Here is an 18,396-nt window from a genome sequence, read left to right on the forward strand (position 1 = left end):
CTATAAATGATGTGATTTATGAAAATTTTTTTTTGTCATATTAGGAATTTATTGGTTCTCTTGAACCTGCATAATGTTAATTTTTATTATTTTGGGGAAATTTTCAACCTTTTTCTTTTCAATAATATTTTTTACATTCTCTTATATTCTTTTTAACTCTAAGACATCTCACCCATTCTTGAGCACCTATTCTTGATGGCTCTCACCCATTTTTATTTTTTCTCTCATTTTGTCTGCTTTTTTTCCCCAATACTGGGGATTGAACCCAGAGGCACTCTACCCATCCCCAACCCTTTTTATTTTTTATTTTGAGATAAGTCTCACTAAGTTTCAGAGGCTGGCTTGGAACCTGTGATTTTCCTGCTCCAGCCTTCTGATCATTGGGATTATAGTCATATACCGCCATGTCTGGCTATGTTACTTCTTTTTTTTTTTCTTTTTGGCATCGGGGATTGAACTCAGGAGCACCCGACCACTGAGCCACATCCCCAGCCCTATTTTTCATATTTTATTTAGAGACAGGGTCTCACTGAGTTGCTTAGTACCTCCCTCTTTGCTGAGGCTGGCTTTGAACTCATGATCCTCCTGCCTCAGCCTCCCAAGTCCCTGGGATTACAGGCATGCACCACCACCGCACCCAGCTATGATACATGTTTTTTTTTTGGTGGTGCTGAAGATTGAACTCCGAGCCTTACGCATGCAAGGCAAGCGCTCTGCCAACTGAACTGTATTCCCAGCCCCTTATGATGCATTTTTGATAGCTTCTTGATCTTGCTTTTAGTTAACTAATTCTGTCTTCTTCTTGCTGTCGGTCACATTCACTGACTTTTTAATTTTGGATATTGTGGAGGCTTTTCTAGGAGTTCTAATTAGTTGTTTTTCAAAATTGCTATGTCTTATAATTCTCTCACATAAAGATAATTTCAAACTGATTATTTCTTTTTTGTTTATTTATTTAAACATGATAAATATAATTATTTAATCTTTGATATTTCCAATGACTAAAGTCTGTAGGATTTTCAGCTCATTCGCTCTTACAATTTCTTATTTCCTTGTATGTCTATTTATTTTTGACTCTGTGCTAGTCATTGCTATTGGAAAATTATTTGTGGAAATTACCCACTGGCCTAAGAAGAATGTGCATTCCACCTGAGAGATTTTGAATTTACTTCTACCTGAGCATGTGGGGACAGTATCATTCAGGGACCACCTTAGCTTTAGGTTCTCTGGCCCACCAGACTGGGCCACAGCTTCTCAGGGGAGCCTTTTTAAAATTTTTTGCTCTTCTTTCCTCTTTCTTCTTTGTCCATTATAAAGTGCTTCTCTACATTCCTCTAGGGTTGATTGTTGGGATAGGTTTAGTTTGGTTTTTCTCATGCCAAAAGAGTAGAGTCTTTGGGATATCAGCTTAATGTACATGTGTTTGGGGGGTCTTCTCTATGATTCTTCTTCTTGGGCCATGTGTAGCCTTTGACTGTTTTTTTTTTTTTTTTTTTCCAATTACCCAGTGAAGCTGTCATTAAAACCTAGGTTTTCTAATAGGGACAAATGCCCTCAGGACAAAAAATAACCTTAGTGCTCTGATCTTGTCATCACTTCTCTGGGAATAGGATTCTCCCAGATTTAGACCTGTCAGTTTTCTACTATCTTGTCAGCTTTTACATTTTAGAGATGATTTTAAGGATATTTTTATCAAGCTCTTTTTTGATAAGAGAATTTGTCTCTAGAATGTAGTCTGCTATTATTGGAGTCAGAACTCATTCTCATTGAAAGACTGTGTTACTGGGCATAGATTTTGAAACGATTATTTTTTTCTCATCATTTTGAAGGTGGTATTTCCCTTTCTTCAGCTCTGTAGGTGCTCTTGAGAAGCCAGCTTTTAGTCTACCTGCTGTTCTTTTGTGAGTAATTTCTTTTTTCTCCTTGACTGCAGTTAGGTCTTTTCTGGATCTTTGGCATTATATAGTTTCCCTATGATGAAGGTACTGTGCAAGTTTTTAAAAACTGTCCTTCTTGCAATTTGTTATGCTTCATGAAGCTGTGGATTCATGTCTTTCCTATCACAGAAAAGATCTCAGCCATAATTCTTTTGAGTGTTACAAGTCCATTTTTATCTCAGTTATCTCCTGGAATTCTGATTAGGTACACTTGTCTTCTCACTTTGTCCTCCTATCTCTTCCTCTTTTCTTTTTTCATTTTTGTGATACAGGGAATTGAACCCAGGGCCTCACACATGTTAGGCAAGCACTCACTCACCGAGCCACATCCTCAGCCCTTTTCGTTTTATTTTAGACACGTGCCACTGCACCTAGCCACATGTGTTTTTCTTGTTATCTATTCTTTTGTCTCTCTGTGGTTCTTTCTTGGTAATCCCTTCAGATTTATTTTCTAGTTTCCTAATTTTCTCTTCAGTTGATTAATATCTAATCTTCTCTTTAGACTCAAGTACTATATTTTTTCATTTCCAAAAGTTTTTTTCCATCTTAGGACATGTCAGGAAAAAATTGCAAGAAGAAATTGATGCCTTAAAATCCAGAATGAAATTACTTCAGTGGGTGTTAGCAGATCATATGCATATGCAAAATTTGGGAGCAGTATAAACGTTGAATGTAATGACAGTTAAACATCTTATAATACTTCAAAAAATATGTTTAACAGGGGCCGGGGGTATACCTTAGTAGTAGAGTGCTTGTCTGGTCTGGGTAAGATTCTGGGTTCAATCCTTAGCACCAAAAAAGAAAATTGCTTAATAAACTTAAATATTGTTTAAAATGAAAAGTTTTATTTTGTTCTTTTCTAATCCTACTAGTTATTTTTGAGAGAATTTTATTCATTTCTCAAGTTTTGATTCCCTTTGTTAATCTAAAAAAAGAGTCAAATAATCAGAGATTCTCCAAAGAAGAATGACTTTTTGGGGGAGTTAACAGTGCTGTAAGGAAATACACATGCTATAGTAAACCATGGACATATTCAGAGAGATGGAAGTTGGGGTAGTGCTGTAGCTCAATGTGGAACCCTTGTAAGGCTCTGGGTTTGTTCCCCATGTACTGCAAAAGCAAAAACAAAACAAAATAAACCAGGAAGTTGAGGCAAAGTGAAGGTTGTTTTGTTGGTGTGTGTCACAGGGTGCAGTGCCTTGCCTTGTGTTAGAGACTGAACACCGTGCCTAAGTATGTGCTTTACCCCTGAGCTATATACCCCCAGTCTGCTTTTATTCTGGAATGTGAGCAAATTCTGTCTTGGAAAAGAAGGAGAAGGTCTTCACCCTGGAATGTAAAAGATTTTATCACCCTTTGAGTGGAAACAGATGACTTGGGTGGGTAGTTTCTAGGTCTTCCTTCCTTAGAATTCAAAGAGCAAAGGGCTCTAGAAGAAAAGGAGACATCTTTATAACCTGTCAGTTTCCTAGCTCAGCACAACAGGGAGACCTCCTTAGAGGACTGTCTTCCAGTGACAGTCTGCAGATGCCCTCAAGGCAGTAAAAGCCTTGGTTCTTGCTTATAGTCTTTGGATTCCTGCTTTGAGTCAAGCCCCTTTACTTTCTTGCAGTCTCAGGCAGTTGTTCAAAATGAAGCCCATCACCTTCAGGTATTTTGCAGTAGGAGGATATTTCTTTACTTTTTTCCCTAATTTTTGTTGTTATTGTTGATGACCCTTTATTTTTATTTATTTATTTGTGGTGCTGAGACTCAAACCCAGTGCCTCACATATGCTAAGCGAGTGCTGTACCACTGAGCCACAACCCCAGCCCAAGTAGGAGGATTTCTAAATATTTAGTGCATTATATTTCCCAAAATAGAAGCCTCTGTCATGTTTTGGGCTAAAATACAGTACAACAGTATAGAACTTGGAATTAGGGGACCTGAGCTTAATCTAGGTTTCTTTCTTTTTTCAATTTAATTTTTTAGTTGTAGATGGACACAATACCTTTGTTTTATTTATTTATTTATTTATTTATTTAGTTAGTTAGTTAGTTAGTTGTTGATGGACCTTCTATTTTATTTATTTATTTATATGTGGTGCTGAGGATGGAACCCAGTGCCTCACGCATGCCAAGCAAGCTTTCTACCACTGAGCTACAACCCCCCAACCCCCTGTTTTATTTATCTTTATGCAGTGCTGAGGGTCAAACCCAGTGCCTCACACAAGTCAGGCAAGCACTCCACCACTGAGCCACAACCCCAGCCCCTAATCTAGGTTTCTTTAAAGCTATGAAGGCTAGTTGTGAACAAATCATTAATTTCTTCTAGTCCCAGTTTGCTCATCTTTTGTAATGTAGACTCTGGTAGTACTTATCTCAAGAGGTTCTGAGAATCGGGATCAGGAACTCTGAGCACCAACTACAGAGCCTTGCACCCAGTAAGTCTCAGCAGATGCTGCTCAGATGATTAGTATTGTTCCAGTACTCACTGTATTTAGAATTGAACCAGGCACTTTGTTAATAGCAATAATTTCCTCAAACCTTGATGCCTTCCAGGACCACATCCTTGCTGAGCTCTTGTGGTGAAAGGGCAGTTGCAAGGCTTACAGAAGCTCACTCTTAATGGTTAAGGGAGTGGGGAAAACCTGCAGCCACCATGGCACAGTGTGAGATAACAGGCACCCCAGTGGATGCAGGGCAGGGGCAGTCAGCAGAGGACTCTGCATGGAGGAAATGGTACTATCTCTGTCCCTTTGCTGAATAAGAGCCAGGAAGTTAAGACAAAGAGGGTACTTGAGAAGGAGGGGCCTGACAAATAAAGGTAAAATAAGCCATTGTCACTGGATTTGAACAAAAGGTAAACAGATATAGAGACATAGCCATGGGGTCTATCAGACTCACTCCTCAGCAGGGGAAAGCCCCTCTCCACAGACACCCGTGGCATCACTCTTGGGGCTTGTTCAGTGCACTTCTCAGGGGTCTTTAGGAGACAGGAGTTCATTCTGCAGGGAGTTTTTTCTCTAAGAATAGCCATTTCTACCACTTCTCCTTTTAAATGTATTCTGGTTATAGTGTCCAATCCTGTGAATTAAAGATAAGGGCCTACTTTCCCTTTAAAAATATAAATTACTTATTTTTCCTAAATTGAAAAAAAGTACAGGGCTGGGGTTGTGGCTCAGTGGTAGAGCACTTGCCTCCCGCATGCGAGGCACTGGGTTCAATCCTCAGCACCACATAAGAATAAATAAATAAATAGCCAGATTATGGAACCAACCTAGATGTCCTTCAATTGATGAATGGATAAAGAAACTGTGATATATATATATATATATATATATATATATATATATATATATACACACACACACACACATACACAATGTAATATTACTCAGCTATAAAGAATAATAAAATTATGGCATTTGCAGGCAAACGGATGAAATTGGAGAATATCATGCTAAGTGAGATAAGCCAATCTCAAAAAACCAAAGGACGAACAATATGCTGATAAGCGGATGATGACACAGATGACACATAATGGGGGGTGGGAGGGGGCAAGAATGGAGGAAGGAGGGACTGTATAGAGGGAAAAGAGGAGTGGGAGGGGTGGGGGGAAGGAAAAAATAACAGAATGAATCAAACATCATTACCCTATATAAATGTATGATTACACAAATAGTATGCTGTTACTCCATGTACAAACAGAAACAACATGTATCCCATTTGTTTACAATAAAAATAAATTTAAAAGAATAAATAAATAAAGATACTGTGTCCTTCTACAACTAAAAAATATTTTTAAAAAAGTACAATAGCACCCCTTTATGCATTAGAGATACATTCTAAGACCCCAGTGGATGTCTGAAAACACAGATAGTACCAAATCCTGGATACACTGTTTTTTCTTATCCTAATAGGCGTATGATAATTTATAAATTTAATTATAAACTAATTTATAAATTAGGTACATTAAGTGATTAGTAACAATAACTAATAAATTGGAAAATTATAATGACACTATAATAAAAGTTACTTAAAATTTGTGAATAGTTTATTTCTGGAACTTTCTATTTAATATTTTCAGACCTCAGTTGACTATAGGTAACTGAAACCACAGAGAGTGAAATCATGGATAAAAGTAGATCACTGTAATACATGTTCCCTGTAAAAAATATGAAAGTATAAATGGCAGGGAAAAAATCCTATAAATCCCAACTCAGAAGCAACTATTTCTAATGCTTTTTTTAAAAAAATATTTTTTTAGTTGTAGATGGACACAATATCTTTATTTTATTTATTTTTATGTGGTGCTAAGGATCAAACCCAGGACCTCACATGTGCTAGGCAAGCACTCTACCCCTGAGCTATAACCCCAGCCCTATTTTTAACATCTTGGTAGCAACATTCTGCTTATTTCTTCTGTGAATGCTTTTGTATCCTTTAGATCATACCATAGTATCATTTTAGATTCTGCATTTCTCAGTTATTAAACAACGGTCAGCATTTTCCAGGATGCCTGATAGTCCATTGTTCTAATTGATCTTTCTCTGATTTTGAATATGCAGGTTGATTTCAGTTCAATATTTATGAACATTTTAAGGCTCTTTTTTTTTTAGTTGTAGATGGACACAGTACCTCTTACTTATTTTTGTGTGGTGCTGAGGATCAAACCCAGTGCCTCACACGTACTAGGCAAGAGCTCTACCTCTGAGCTACAACTCCAGCCCCCATTTTAAGGCTCTTAATTCTTATTGTCACCTTGCTTTTCAGAAAGCAATACCAGTTGCACATCCCCAACACAGGTAAAAGTATAGGTCTAGACTCTAATTTCTCTCCTTCCTACTAGTTTATAACAGAGGTTTTTCTGGAAGTCCTAACTGATTGCAGTGATATGAGATCACTTATGTAGCTATTGGTATAATTGAAAAATAGTCAAAATGCCTTGTTATTTTTATTTTTCAAAATGTGTACATTTCCCTTCCTCTTTAGGGAGAGACCAACAGAATAATAGCCTCCCACACAATGAACAAAAACTCATCCAGGTCACACTGCATTTTCACCATCTACATGGAGGTAGGTGCAACTCTGTGACCAGCCTGGGAAGGGCACTTGATTCCCATGGGAACTGTCTGGTCAGAAGCTCCTCCCTGTGACCATCTAACTTCCGTTTGGATGTTTTTGTAGGCCCATTCCCGGACCTTATCAGATGAAAAATATGTTACTTCCAAAATTAACTTAGTGGATCTGGCAGGCTCAGAGAGGCTGGGGAAGTCTGGGGTAAGTAAGAGGAAAAAGAGGTTTCTTCTCAACCAGACATGGGACCTATGTTTAGCACAGGGCCTGTGCATATGGGCTGTCCCTCACTGGGATATAAGGAGACAGAGTTAGCACAGGTGGAAATGGCTGCTACAGAGGGGTAGTTTGGCTCCTTGAAATTTTTCTTTTTTTTTTTTTTTTTTTGTGGTGCTGGGGATCGAACCCAGGGCCTTGTTCTTACAAGGCAAGCACTCTACCGACTGAGCTATCTCCCCAGCCCTCCTTGGAATTTTTCTGAACCTTAAATGAAATGGTAGCCTCTAAATTATTAGCAAGGTTCCTGGCACTCAGTAAATGCTCAGTAAACATTCCACACTAGTATAGTGTTTCTCTGTGTATGAATATAAACATTTACATGAGTGTCTGCATGAGTATTCCATTTTAGTAAATATTCATGAGTATATTAACACAAGTATTCAACAAGAGTATTCCACATGAGCATTCACATGTGCATTTGTATTGCTATTTGTGTGAATGTTCTCAGGGTTATTTGCTTAGCTATCTGTACAGGTATTCCCATGTGCATTTATTTTAGTGTGACTCTGAGTATTTATATGAATATTCATGTAAGTATTCATATTTATGTAAGCCTTCACATGAATGTTCCCTTAAATTCCTGTAAGTTTTAGTATTACCATTATTAGCCCCAGGTAGAATATAATCCCACAACATTGAGGGAAGACCCTGGTGGTAGGAAGGAGGTATTATCCTGACTGGAAACATGCAGTATCACCCCAAACCAGGAGGGCAGCCATTCTTAGTGAGTAACCTCTCCATTTTCTCTCAAGTAGAATTACTTTTGCTTTGTAGTCCGAGGGTCGAGTCCTAAAGGAAGCCACCTACATCAACAAGTCACTGTCCTTCCTGGAGCAGGCCATCATTGCCCTTGGGGACCATAAGCGGGACCACATTCCTTTCCGACAATGCAAGCTCACTCATGCCCTGAAGGACTCCTTAGGTGAGGATGTGATTGGTGCCCAGGAAGGAGGGTCTGTGTCCCAGGAAGGCCAGGCCTGGCACATCTGCCACTGTGGATCTTAGAATTGCTCCCTCACAGGGGCATGGACTTACCCATACCCCTCTCACCATGACTTCAGACACACCTGAAAAAGCAGAATCAAACCCTCTTGCATACTGGACATGCCATTGCTGCTCACTCCTCAGAACCTTTACCTAAAGTTTGCCTCTGCTGGGAATACATTCTCTTTTCCCCTTGTTCCTGAACCAGCTGGCAGAATCCTTCTTCCTTCACTCTCGAAGACCCAGGGTGAGGGCCTCACCTGTCGTGTCCTTCGTTCCCCTTGCAGCCTCCTGGGCAGAGCAGTGAGGCCTATGTCTTGTCATCCCCATGATCCTCAGGCCTTTGTGTTGGGCCTAAGGACACAGTCACTATTTCTTTTTTATTTTTTAATTTTTTTGGTACAGAGGATTGAACTCAAGGGCACTCAATCACTGAGCCACATCCCCAGCCTTATTTTGTATTTTATTTAGAGACAGGGTCTCACTGAGTTGCTTGCCATGGCTGAGGCTGGCTTTGAACTCGTGATCCTCCTCCTTCAGCCTCCTAAGCTACTCTGATTACAGGTGTGCACCACCATGCTTGGCCCACAGTCACCGTTTTCTGATTGTTAGCTGAGTGATGTCCTGAGCAGAACCCTGGCTCACAACCTCTATCCTGACCCTGTTCCCTGCTCCCACCCGCTGCTTTCTGTACTGTCCTCTCTTGGCTCCTCTTTTAGGTACATGTGGTGGCCTCTTTCCCTCCCTCAGCATTAAACAGCAACATAAGAATCAGTCTTATCTGACTGTTAGTTTGGGCTGCTAAAAAAAAAAATATCATAGACTGGGTAACTTAAATAATAAACATATTTCTCACAGTTCTAGAGGCTAGCAGTCCAAGATCAAGGTGCTAGTCTATTTGATTCCTGATGAGGGTCCTCTTCCTGGCTTGCAGATGACTGCCTCTGGCCACATCCTCACAAAGAAAGAGTATTCTGATCTCTTTTCTTATAAGGACAATAATCCCATCATGGTGGCCCCATCTTTTCTAAACCTAATTACTTTTACTTCCCAAAGGCCCTACCTCCAAATACCATCACACAGTGTACTTGGAGGTGGAACTTTAAGGGTTAGGGCTCCAACATATGAATTTCGTAGTGATATAGACATGCAGTCCATAACAGAACCTCACCAGCCCCAAGGGAGTCTCTTGGCAAAAAATCCACATGATTCATGTCCTTCTATGTCTTGCTTTCTGCAGGGGGAAACTGCAACATGGTCCTTGTGACAAACATCTATGGAGAAGCTGCCCAGTTAGAAGAAACGGTACGTAAAGACAGCCAGTGCCACCAGACTAGAGTCCCTCTTCACGGGTGCCAGAGCTGGGTAAGACTGGCTCCTACTTGACCCACCTGGCACACTAGTCAGTTATTATCAAGAATCCTGGGGGTGAGTCTGAGTCAAAATTGCTGTTGGGGGGCCCAGGCCAGGATCCAAACACCAAGCACTGAGCTGTGTTGAAGAAGAGGCCTAGGTGGGAGGCAGGCTGGGCAGGAGGGATTATTAAAGGAGGGAAGATTGGAGCCAGCTTTGAGGGGACAAGGAAAATGCCTTCTGGGGTGCTGCTTCTCAGAGTTGGAATTGAGAAGGACAGTTGGTGGTTCTTTATGATCATACATATTTCATCTTGAAAACACTACAGGCTGCACTTCTAAGGCTGGTATGAGTAAATAGGTATTAAGTTCCTACCATGTGCCAGGTGGTAATCAGGGACCAGCTTGGTAGAGATGAGTCATATCACTCTGCTTTGGGCTTCAGAGTTCTCAACCCAGGAAGAAAGAAACCATGGCCCTAAGGAATGCAAAAGGCCAAGATGGAGATCCCTTCAGAAGAGTCCAGAGAGGAACGAAGGGGGACTCTCTTGAAGCTATGGGCACTGAGCTGGCTGGGGTTGAAGGATTGGTGATAGGATGAGCAGAGGCATTTCTGGGAGAGGTAACAGTGATGCCATGATCATCTGGCTTCTTCAGAGGAAGGCTCAGGAAGGAGAGGAAGAAAATTTACAAGACTGGATGGGCCCTGGCAGCCAGGCTGAGCACTTGGCTGTTCTCCTGTAGGTGACTGGAGCCACCACAGGGTTTGAGTAGGGAAGGGCTGTGGCCACAGATGTGACTCAGGAATATTAACCCTGTGGCATGACACAGGTGACCAGGGGAGGGGAGAGGCTCTTAAGAACCAGAGGCAGGAATGAGAGTCCAATGCAGTGACTCAGGTAAGTTCACACAGCTGGACCCCTTCAGGCTGGGGTTCTTCCTCTCCTCCAAAGAGTCTCTCATCATAAATAAGACAGGTCTGGAAAGCCATCACTAGATATTTTACTTTTCAAGTGCAGATGTTTAGTTGGATGCTGTGGCTTAAGCCTGTGACTAGTGACTAAGGGGGCTGAAGCAGGAGGATTGCAAGTTCAAGGCCAGCCCGGGCAACTTAGAAAGACACTGTCTCAAATTAAAAATGACTAGGGGGTGTAGCTCAGTGGTAGATCACCCCTGGGTTTAATCCTCAGTACAGAAAAAAAACAAGCGTGGAGGCTTAAGGCAACCTTTTCATTTAGGTGGAACAGGACGCTGTGGGGCAATACGCACCTGCAGAGCCTCCTAGCTGTGTTCATTAGGGACTGTCCCAGCTTCCAGGGGGAGTATGCCTGCCATGAATCCAGTGCCCTGGGACTTGGGAGGCTGGGGCCAGGAGCTCCACTGACGTGCAGGCAGCATCCCCAGAGGAAGGCTGCAGGAACCTCTTGGTCTCATCTCATAACAAAGTTTGGTGGAACCCCAAGAGGAGTCATAAGAAATGGGTCTCCTGGTTGCCTTGTTAAAAAAGACACCCTCGGGTGTGGCTCAGTGGTAGAGTCTGGCATTTTTAAAACCCGGGACTTCATCCCCAACACCCCACATACACACTCATGCACATGCTCTTGGAGACAGTGCAAGTCCCCTCTCCCCACTTATCCCCACCTGCTGAGATGGTCACAGCACAGGAAGCACAGGGCCTCATGCCCCACCAGTCAGGGTCTCTAACCAGGAGAGCCTGCAGACCCAAAGGAGGGCCTCAGGTATTTGGGACAAAGATATATGAAAGGTGTGGAAACTAATAATTCTCTTTTACAAGTGTTTTAAAACTGTAGAATGTTCCTGGCATAGATTGTGTTACTTTATGCAGTGACACCGTGTGTGTGTGTGTGTGTGTGTGTAACCACAGCAATGGAGTCATGCACACTTGGCTGCTGGGCTTGGAGTAGGAGGGTCTGATCTGGCCCTTCACAGAAGCAACACCATCTGTCCACCTGTCACATTAGGAACTTCTTTCTGAGGGCTGGCAGTGGGCTCACTCTATATGGAGCACATTATACGCTTTGCCACTAAGCCTCCCAGGGATCCCACAAGGCCGGGCTCCCTTCACTTGGCAGGGAAGTGGGGAGATCTATCCAAGTCACACAAGTGGAGAGTGGCAGAGTTCTTAACCACCAGACCAGACAGCCAAGGAAGAACCCTTTCAGTTCTTCCTTGAGGGACCACTGCTGGGTGACCCATTCCCTTTTCAAACCTTCCTCATTTCAGGGCCCCTCTCGTGATAGTCTGCCCATCATGGTATGAAACTGGAATCTCCGTGCTTGCTTCCTGATGCTAATCTGCTCCTCTCTGCCAAGAAGGAGCACTCCAACCCTCATCTAACTTCATGCAGTGGGGCATAGCATCTGGGCCACTTCCCAAATGCCTGCTTGTGTGACCACCTCATAAGCCTCCTTCCATAATTACCCCTAGCTTGCTGCCCCTCCAGAAGGATTCCTGTGGAACCCAGTGGACTTAGTAGGAATTTGGAGCAGTTTCTATTCAGGGTTCATCTTTCCCAATGGTCTCCTTTTATCCATTTTACAAATATCTCAACCCACCATTGTTCAAAGACAGAAGCCAACCAGTACACATGCATACACAGTTTAAACTCTGCTGAGTTGAATTTTTGGTTTTGCCACTAAGTGGCATCCCCATAGTGTACAAGATAAGGACCAGGCTGCAGTGCATGCTTTCTGTCAATTTCCTGCTTTCCCTATTATACTTCCTACCCCACTGGGACCCTTTTTAGTTTTTATCTCATTTTTCGATACTGGTGATTGAATCCAGGGCCTGATACATGCTAAGCAGGCACGTCCACTGACCCCCAGCCCTACACCTCAAGCACCTTTCAGCCAAGGTCTCCTGAGGGAAGAGAACCAACACCAGTTGATAAGGTAGCCTGTAGAGCCAGGAAAGGGCAGCCAGGGTCTCTGAAAAGGCTGCTTTCTTGGGGTCTCTCTTGGTTGGGAAACCATCTGACATCCATCTGCCTGGTCTCTTTTTCAGTTATCTTCACTGCGATTTGCCAGCAGGATGAAACTGGTCACCACTGAGCCTTCCATCAATGAAAAGTACAATGCTGAGGTACTAAGGGGCTTGTAGGAACTTCCCACTGTGGGAAGATGTGCATGGGTTTGCTCCCTGTGAGTGCCTGTGTGTGTGTATCTTCGGCTGAGGCAGGAAGTCACACAAGCCTTTAACCAGAAAATGCAAATTAAAATGTTACAATCTCACACTGGCAAAAATTGGAGTTTTTCTAATAAGGCAAAACAGTTTTTTCATGCAATATTTATCCATGTTGGTAGCTTGAGCTCTGGCTCCCTCGTTCCATAACATTTGAGTTCCTCTCCTATGAAAGGTTATTAGAATGAGCTCTAACCAGAGCTACAGCTACCAGTATGGGTAGCTCTATCATGTGAGAAAACATCATGTGAGAAAACAACTTGAGGATTAAAGCGGATCAAATGCCAGCATCTATTATTTACACGAGGTATAAAAACATGCAGAGTGATGTCAATTCTCATCAATGGATATATATGTGCAGTAAAAGAGAAGATGCACGGGAGCGAAAAGACCACCTGAGACCAGAGGTTCATAGGGGCTTCACTTGTTTTAAAATATTTTTTAGTTGTAGATGGACCTTTGTTTTATGTATTTATATGCAGTGCCGAGAATCAAACCCAGTGCCTCACACGTGACAAGCAAGTGCTCTACCACTGGGCTACAGCCCCAGCCCCATGGGGCTTTACATTTTTCTGAAATGTTTTCTTAAAACAAAAACAAAAAACTGAAGCCTATGTAACACCATACTGTCAAAGTTAGATTTTGGGGTGGCCACCCAGTTTTCATGGCATTCTTTTCTGTAGGCTTGAAGCTTATCTTTTGGCTCAGGACTTTGACATTACCACATGTGAACCTGGCTGGGTGGACATTGCACCTCACGCCAAGGTCCTCAATGTAACATTTGTGTGATTTCTGTTCTGAAATCTGCCACGTCTGTGTGCCATCTCATGCAAATGTTATTTTTCTGATAAGCATTTGTCTTTGTACAGAGGAGGTCTAGATAGAGACATGGAAACTTATTTGGTTGCCTCCTTTCTTGGATGGCAGCCAGTAACTCTAGGTCATTTGTAACATCATTTTCAGTATCATGCCTGTTTTCCAGGGGGTGGAATAGCTTCTGCAGAATTTCCTTGGCTGGTGGGGCTGGCTGTAAGTGGGGGAACTGGGTTCCTAATCTACTTCTGTCTCCAGTTTTCTGTGGTAAGCTACTCAGACTCTCTGAGCCTCAGACTGTTCTTCTCCATGTGAACATGGAGGTTAGACTGTTGATGTCTGGTTACCTTCCTCTTCTCTCAGTCTGAATCTCTGAGGTGGTGTAAAGGACTGCGAGCATCAGGCATGAACAGATAGTAGAGATAGGCTTAGTGTCTCTGCCAAGAGCAAAAAACACCCTTGGGTTTCAGTGTGATCAATGGAGAAAGTGCCTGAGCTGAAAGCTCCCAGCAACCTGGTGCCGGATTGAAGCAGAATTCTGAATTATCCTCATTACATTCGAGATGAAAATGCCTGGGCATCAGGGAACTTATGTGAATTTGTGCCATTTCCATGGCATTTTTCTATCCAAAGAATGCTCCTTGTTTAATAAAGGAGTCGGTCAGCTAGAAGTGCTTCCAGACCCTGATCGGTGGGGTCTGCAGTTGCATCCCTGTTTCTAGGCAGTAGAAGAGGCCATTGTGCTCAAAGGCCTTAGGAAAAACATCTCCTGTGTTCTCACAGTGTAAGTTGGATGCTGGTGCCTCATGGGGGCAGATGGTTCATTTTCCCACATCATCCAGCTAGAGGTCCCACAGCCCAGTCAGACTCTCTGTAGCTGGGGCATGGTACAGTTTCTAGAGTGGGAGGAGGGCATGGAGATAGTTTGGGCTGGCCACCAAGCCTCTCCTCTTGACCACACAGGAAGTTCATGCCTGAAAGAGACCTACATGGGACTTCCTAAGGGACTGGGCCAAAGTTTAGACTCTGATCAAGCACTTTGAATCCCAGGCTTTGTGCCTGAATTGCCACAGCACCTTAATGCCGTATGTCTGTTACCCCTTGTTAGGTAAGGGTACATTGACTAGTGGGCCTCAGTACCCAGGTGACCTGAATGGATGAGGACTGGAATGTAGCTTTTGTATTGACAAAGCCAGTGGGACTGTGAACTGGTCAGGAGTCCCAGGATCCAGATGTCAGGGGCTCCCTCCAGTGGCCATTTTGTGACAACAAAAGAAAACCCTGTTCACTGTGAAGGTTCTCAACGTGATATCCCTGTGCCTCTTTTGTGAAAGACACTCAGGTAGTATCTATCAACTGATGTAAATGACTTAACAGTTCTGCTGCTTGAACCTAAATCCATGAATGGAGTCTTTAACACATGCCAGGCACTCTTTGAAACACTTGGGATACATAGCTGCATGAACCAAAATACCAATCTCTGTCTGAGCTTACTGTTAATCAGCTTTCCTTCACTCTAAGAAAATACCTGAGCTGGGTGTGATGGTGCACACCTGTTAATAACAGCAACTTGGAAGACTGAGGCAGGAGGATCGAAAGTTTGAGGGCATCCTCAGTAACTTAGTGAGGACCTAAGCAACTTAGCAAAATTCTTTCTCAAAATAAAAAATTAAAAAAGGTCTAGTGGTGTACCTCAGCAGTAGAGCACCTACTCTACTATTGGGGTTCAATTCCCCAATACCAGAAATAGAAAAAGAAAGAAAGAAAATACCTGAGATAGTTTTTTTTTTTTTTTTTTTTTTTTTTTTTAAGTTTATTTTGGCTCATACTCTTAGAGGTTCCCATCCAGGGTCTATTGACTCCATTGCTTTGGGCTTGGGGTGAAGAAGCACATCAGGGTGTGAGGGGCATGATGGAGCAAAACCAGTCACCTCATAGCCAGGAAGCATGAGAGAAGGAGGAAGGGGCCAGGGTCCTCCTGTCCCCTCCAAGGGCAAGCTCTCAATGACTGAAGACCTCCTGCTAGGCCCTACCTCTTGAAGGTTCCACCCATTTCCCAGAAGCACCACCTTGGGAACCAAACCTTCAACACATGGGCCTTTGGGGCATAGTTAAGATCCAAACCATAGCACTCAGAGTCCACTGGGAATAGAAGAGTAGATAATAATAAGCACAATAAATGGGTAAATCCTAGGACTGGAAATGGTGCTCAGTGGGTAGAGCATCTGCTTAGCATGTGCAAGATCCTGGGTCTGATTTCCAGTATTAAAAAAGAGAGAGAGAGAGTGAGAGAGAGAGCTTTACTGTCTAATAGAGTAACCACTACTCATATGTGATATTCAATAAAATTGAGAAATTCACACGTTCAGTCACACGAACCACATTTCTCAAATGTCTAATATGACTACCATAACAGACAACACAGATAGAGAACATTTTCATCATTACTGAAGGTTCTGTTAGCCAGCTCTGGTCAAGAGTATGTTGGAAGGTTGGCTGGTACATCCAATTTAGAAGCTTTTGAAGAAAGATTTTAAGGAGGTTTGGGAGTGAACTATGGAAATACATGGGAGAAAAGTATCCCCAGCCAGAGGGGCAGGCATGCACAGGCGTGAGTATACCAATTTGGTGGGAGTAGCATAGGCCAGGAGAGAACAATAGAAAAGAGGTAAGTGGGGTAGATCATACGGAGCTCCTTAGATCACTGTTATCCTACAGATGTCTATAAGGACCTGAAGATATTAGCACAGAGACATTCTCATGGCATTGTTTATAGCAACAAAAAATTATAAATTAGAAGTAACAGAAGTGATCATTATTGGGAAATGGTAACAGATGCATGCAGTGGTTGGTAAGGCTAAGGGTAATGACCATGCATAGCAAGTATCCTGGAGCCCATAGGCTGCAGTGAAAGGGCTGTTACCCTGGGGGACTAGGAAAAGCCTGGGGCCCTGGGAAGTCAGGGTTTGAAGTGGCCTTGTGGCCTATGTTCTTTCTGTTCTCAGTTTACTCTTTTGGAAAAGGCAAAAGCAAGGGGGTCACTAAAGCCTCTCAACCCCTAACTCATTCTGGTTGGGGAAGGGTCACCAGCAGGGAGGGAATGGCCTAGAAACTGAGCACAAACCCTTGGATTGCCAGGATGTCTGGGCAAAGAATGAGGAATTGTGTGGAAGAGGGAGGGTGGCTTCTCTGATGATCTTCCCTTCTTCCTTTATGTTTCCCTGGCAGCGAATGGTCAAGAACCTGGAGAAGGAGCTGGTATTGCTCAAGCAGGAACTGGCTATCCACGACAGCCTAGTAAGGGACTGCAGGCAAAGGATGCTAGAGAGTCTGGGGCCAGGGGCAGATAGCATATGGGTCAAGCTCAGGGGAGGTGGCACAGATTGGGTGAAGGGAAAGGGGCTGTGAGGGAGGAGGTAGGGTGAGGTCCTCCAGTGTCCTGCCTGGGCTGATGTTCACGGTCCTGAGGGTCTTCAAGGCAGAGGCAACATCCCCCACTTTGTGGTCTTCTGAGATTTAGCTCGTAGAACTTTCCAGTCTAAAGCATCATGCTTCAAGTTCAGTGACCTTTCCTTCCCTCCTCCAACCCATTTTCCTTCTCTGTTCCAAGCACCTGATCTTCTCTGCCAGAATCAAATGGTGAAGCAAATAGGGCCAGCTTAGGCATCCAGGGCCTGTGCCCAGGCTCCTACTTTGGCTCTCAGAATGACCCCTGCTGCTCCTGCTTGGGCTCCGGTCCTAATTGCTTATCTATCATATGTTCTTCATCCTTCAAGGCCAACCGCACCCTCGTGACCTATGACCCCATGGATGAAGTCCAGATTGCTGAGATCAACTCCCAGGTGCGGAGGTACCTGGAGGGGACACTGGACGAGATCGATGTAAGGAGCCCCTTTGCAAGACCACCATGCTCAGTTGGCTTGGGCCTCCCTGTCCTGGGCACACCCACTGTGTGCTCTGCTGACTTTGGATCCTCACACTAAGTGGATGTAGTGCACTGGGAAGGTTATGCTGAACCCTTCAACCTTCTATAGTCTCACCTTCAGCGTTGAGGGTTACAAGGCTGTGGGGTTCCAGAGTGGCCAGTGCTCTTGAACACATGATATATGGGAAGTGGTCTGTCTGTCTCAGGGGTACAAGTGTGGGCCCAGGAACCAGGCTGCCTGGATGGAATTCCAGCTTGGCCGCCTCCTGCCTGAATGACTGCCAGGTATTTCAGTGGCCCCCCCCATGTAAAGTGGTGAGTGAAACTGAGCTGAGATTAATTGAGCTGTGCCCTTCAGGTGCTTGATAGTGCCTGGTGGAATGAAACTGATAAAGCATGGCCGTCAGACTGGTTGTCTACAGACTCCCAAGGCCCATGTTGGAGAGGGCCAAGGAGAAACAGCAAATACACAAGGAAGGGCTCTCTGGGGGAAAATACATCCTGTTTTTTATAGTGCAGGCCATAAAACCCCTCACCAGGGAGCACATGGGTACCACCTCCCCCTGTTCCCCAGCTGTTGGTTTGGGAAGCTTGCAAGAGGCAAGCCTGGGACATCTGAGGGTTGGGCTCTTATGGCTTCCTCAGCAGGGCCGTTCGTATATTTTTTGTTTGTTTTGTTTTGGTACTAGGAATTGAACCCAGGGACACTCTACCACTGAGCCACATCCACAGCCCTTTTTTATTTTTTATTTTGAGACAGGGTCTCACAAAGTTGCTAAGATCCTCCTGTCTCAGCCTCCCAAGTTGCTGGGATTACACGTGTGTACCACTATGCCTAGCAGGGACAT

The 18,396-nt window shown here is 43.5% G+C and overlaps 1 protein-coding gene across 11 annotated transcripts in view; it reads left to right on the forward strand.

Annotated features, from left to right (window-relative positions):
* The window catches only part of KIF9 (kinesin family member 9), a 51,134-nt gene that overhangs the window by 16,070 nt on the left and 16,668 nt on the right, over positions 1-18,396 (forward strand). For all 11 annotated transcript variants that reach the window (XM_079116715.1, XM_079116719.1, XM_079116723.1 and 8 more), the window contains 7 exons: positions 6,911-6,994; positions 7,106-7,198; positions 8,048-8,195; positions 9,498-9,562; positions 12,634-12,711; positions 16,852-16,920; positions 17,400-17,504. In XM_079116715.1, the coding sequence (XP_078972841.1) occupies positions 6,911-6,994; positions 7,106-7,198; positions 8,048-8,195; positions 9,498-9,562; positions 12,634-12,711; positions 16,852-16,920; positions 17,400-17,504 (642 nt within the window). The remainder of the gene's footprint in view (positions 1-6,910; positions 6,995-7,105; positions 7,199-8,047; positions 8,196-9,497; positions 9,563-12,633; positions 12,712-16,851; positions 16,921-17,399; positions 17,505-18,396) is intronic.

The sequence above is a fragment of the Sciurus vulgaris genome, assembly GCF_902686455.1.
Source record: "Sciurus vulgaris genome assembly, chromosome: 16".
NCBI classification, from domain to species: domain Eukaryota; kingdom Metazoa; phylum Chordata; class Mammalia; order Rodentia; family Sciuridae; genus Sciurus; species Sciurus vulgaris.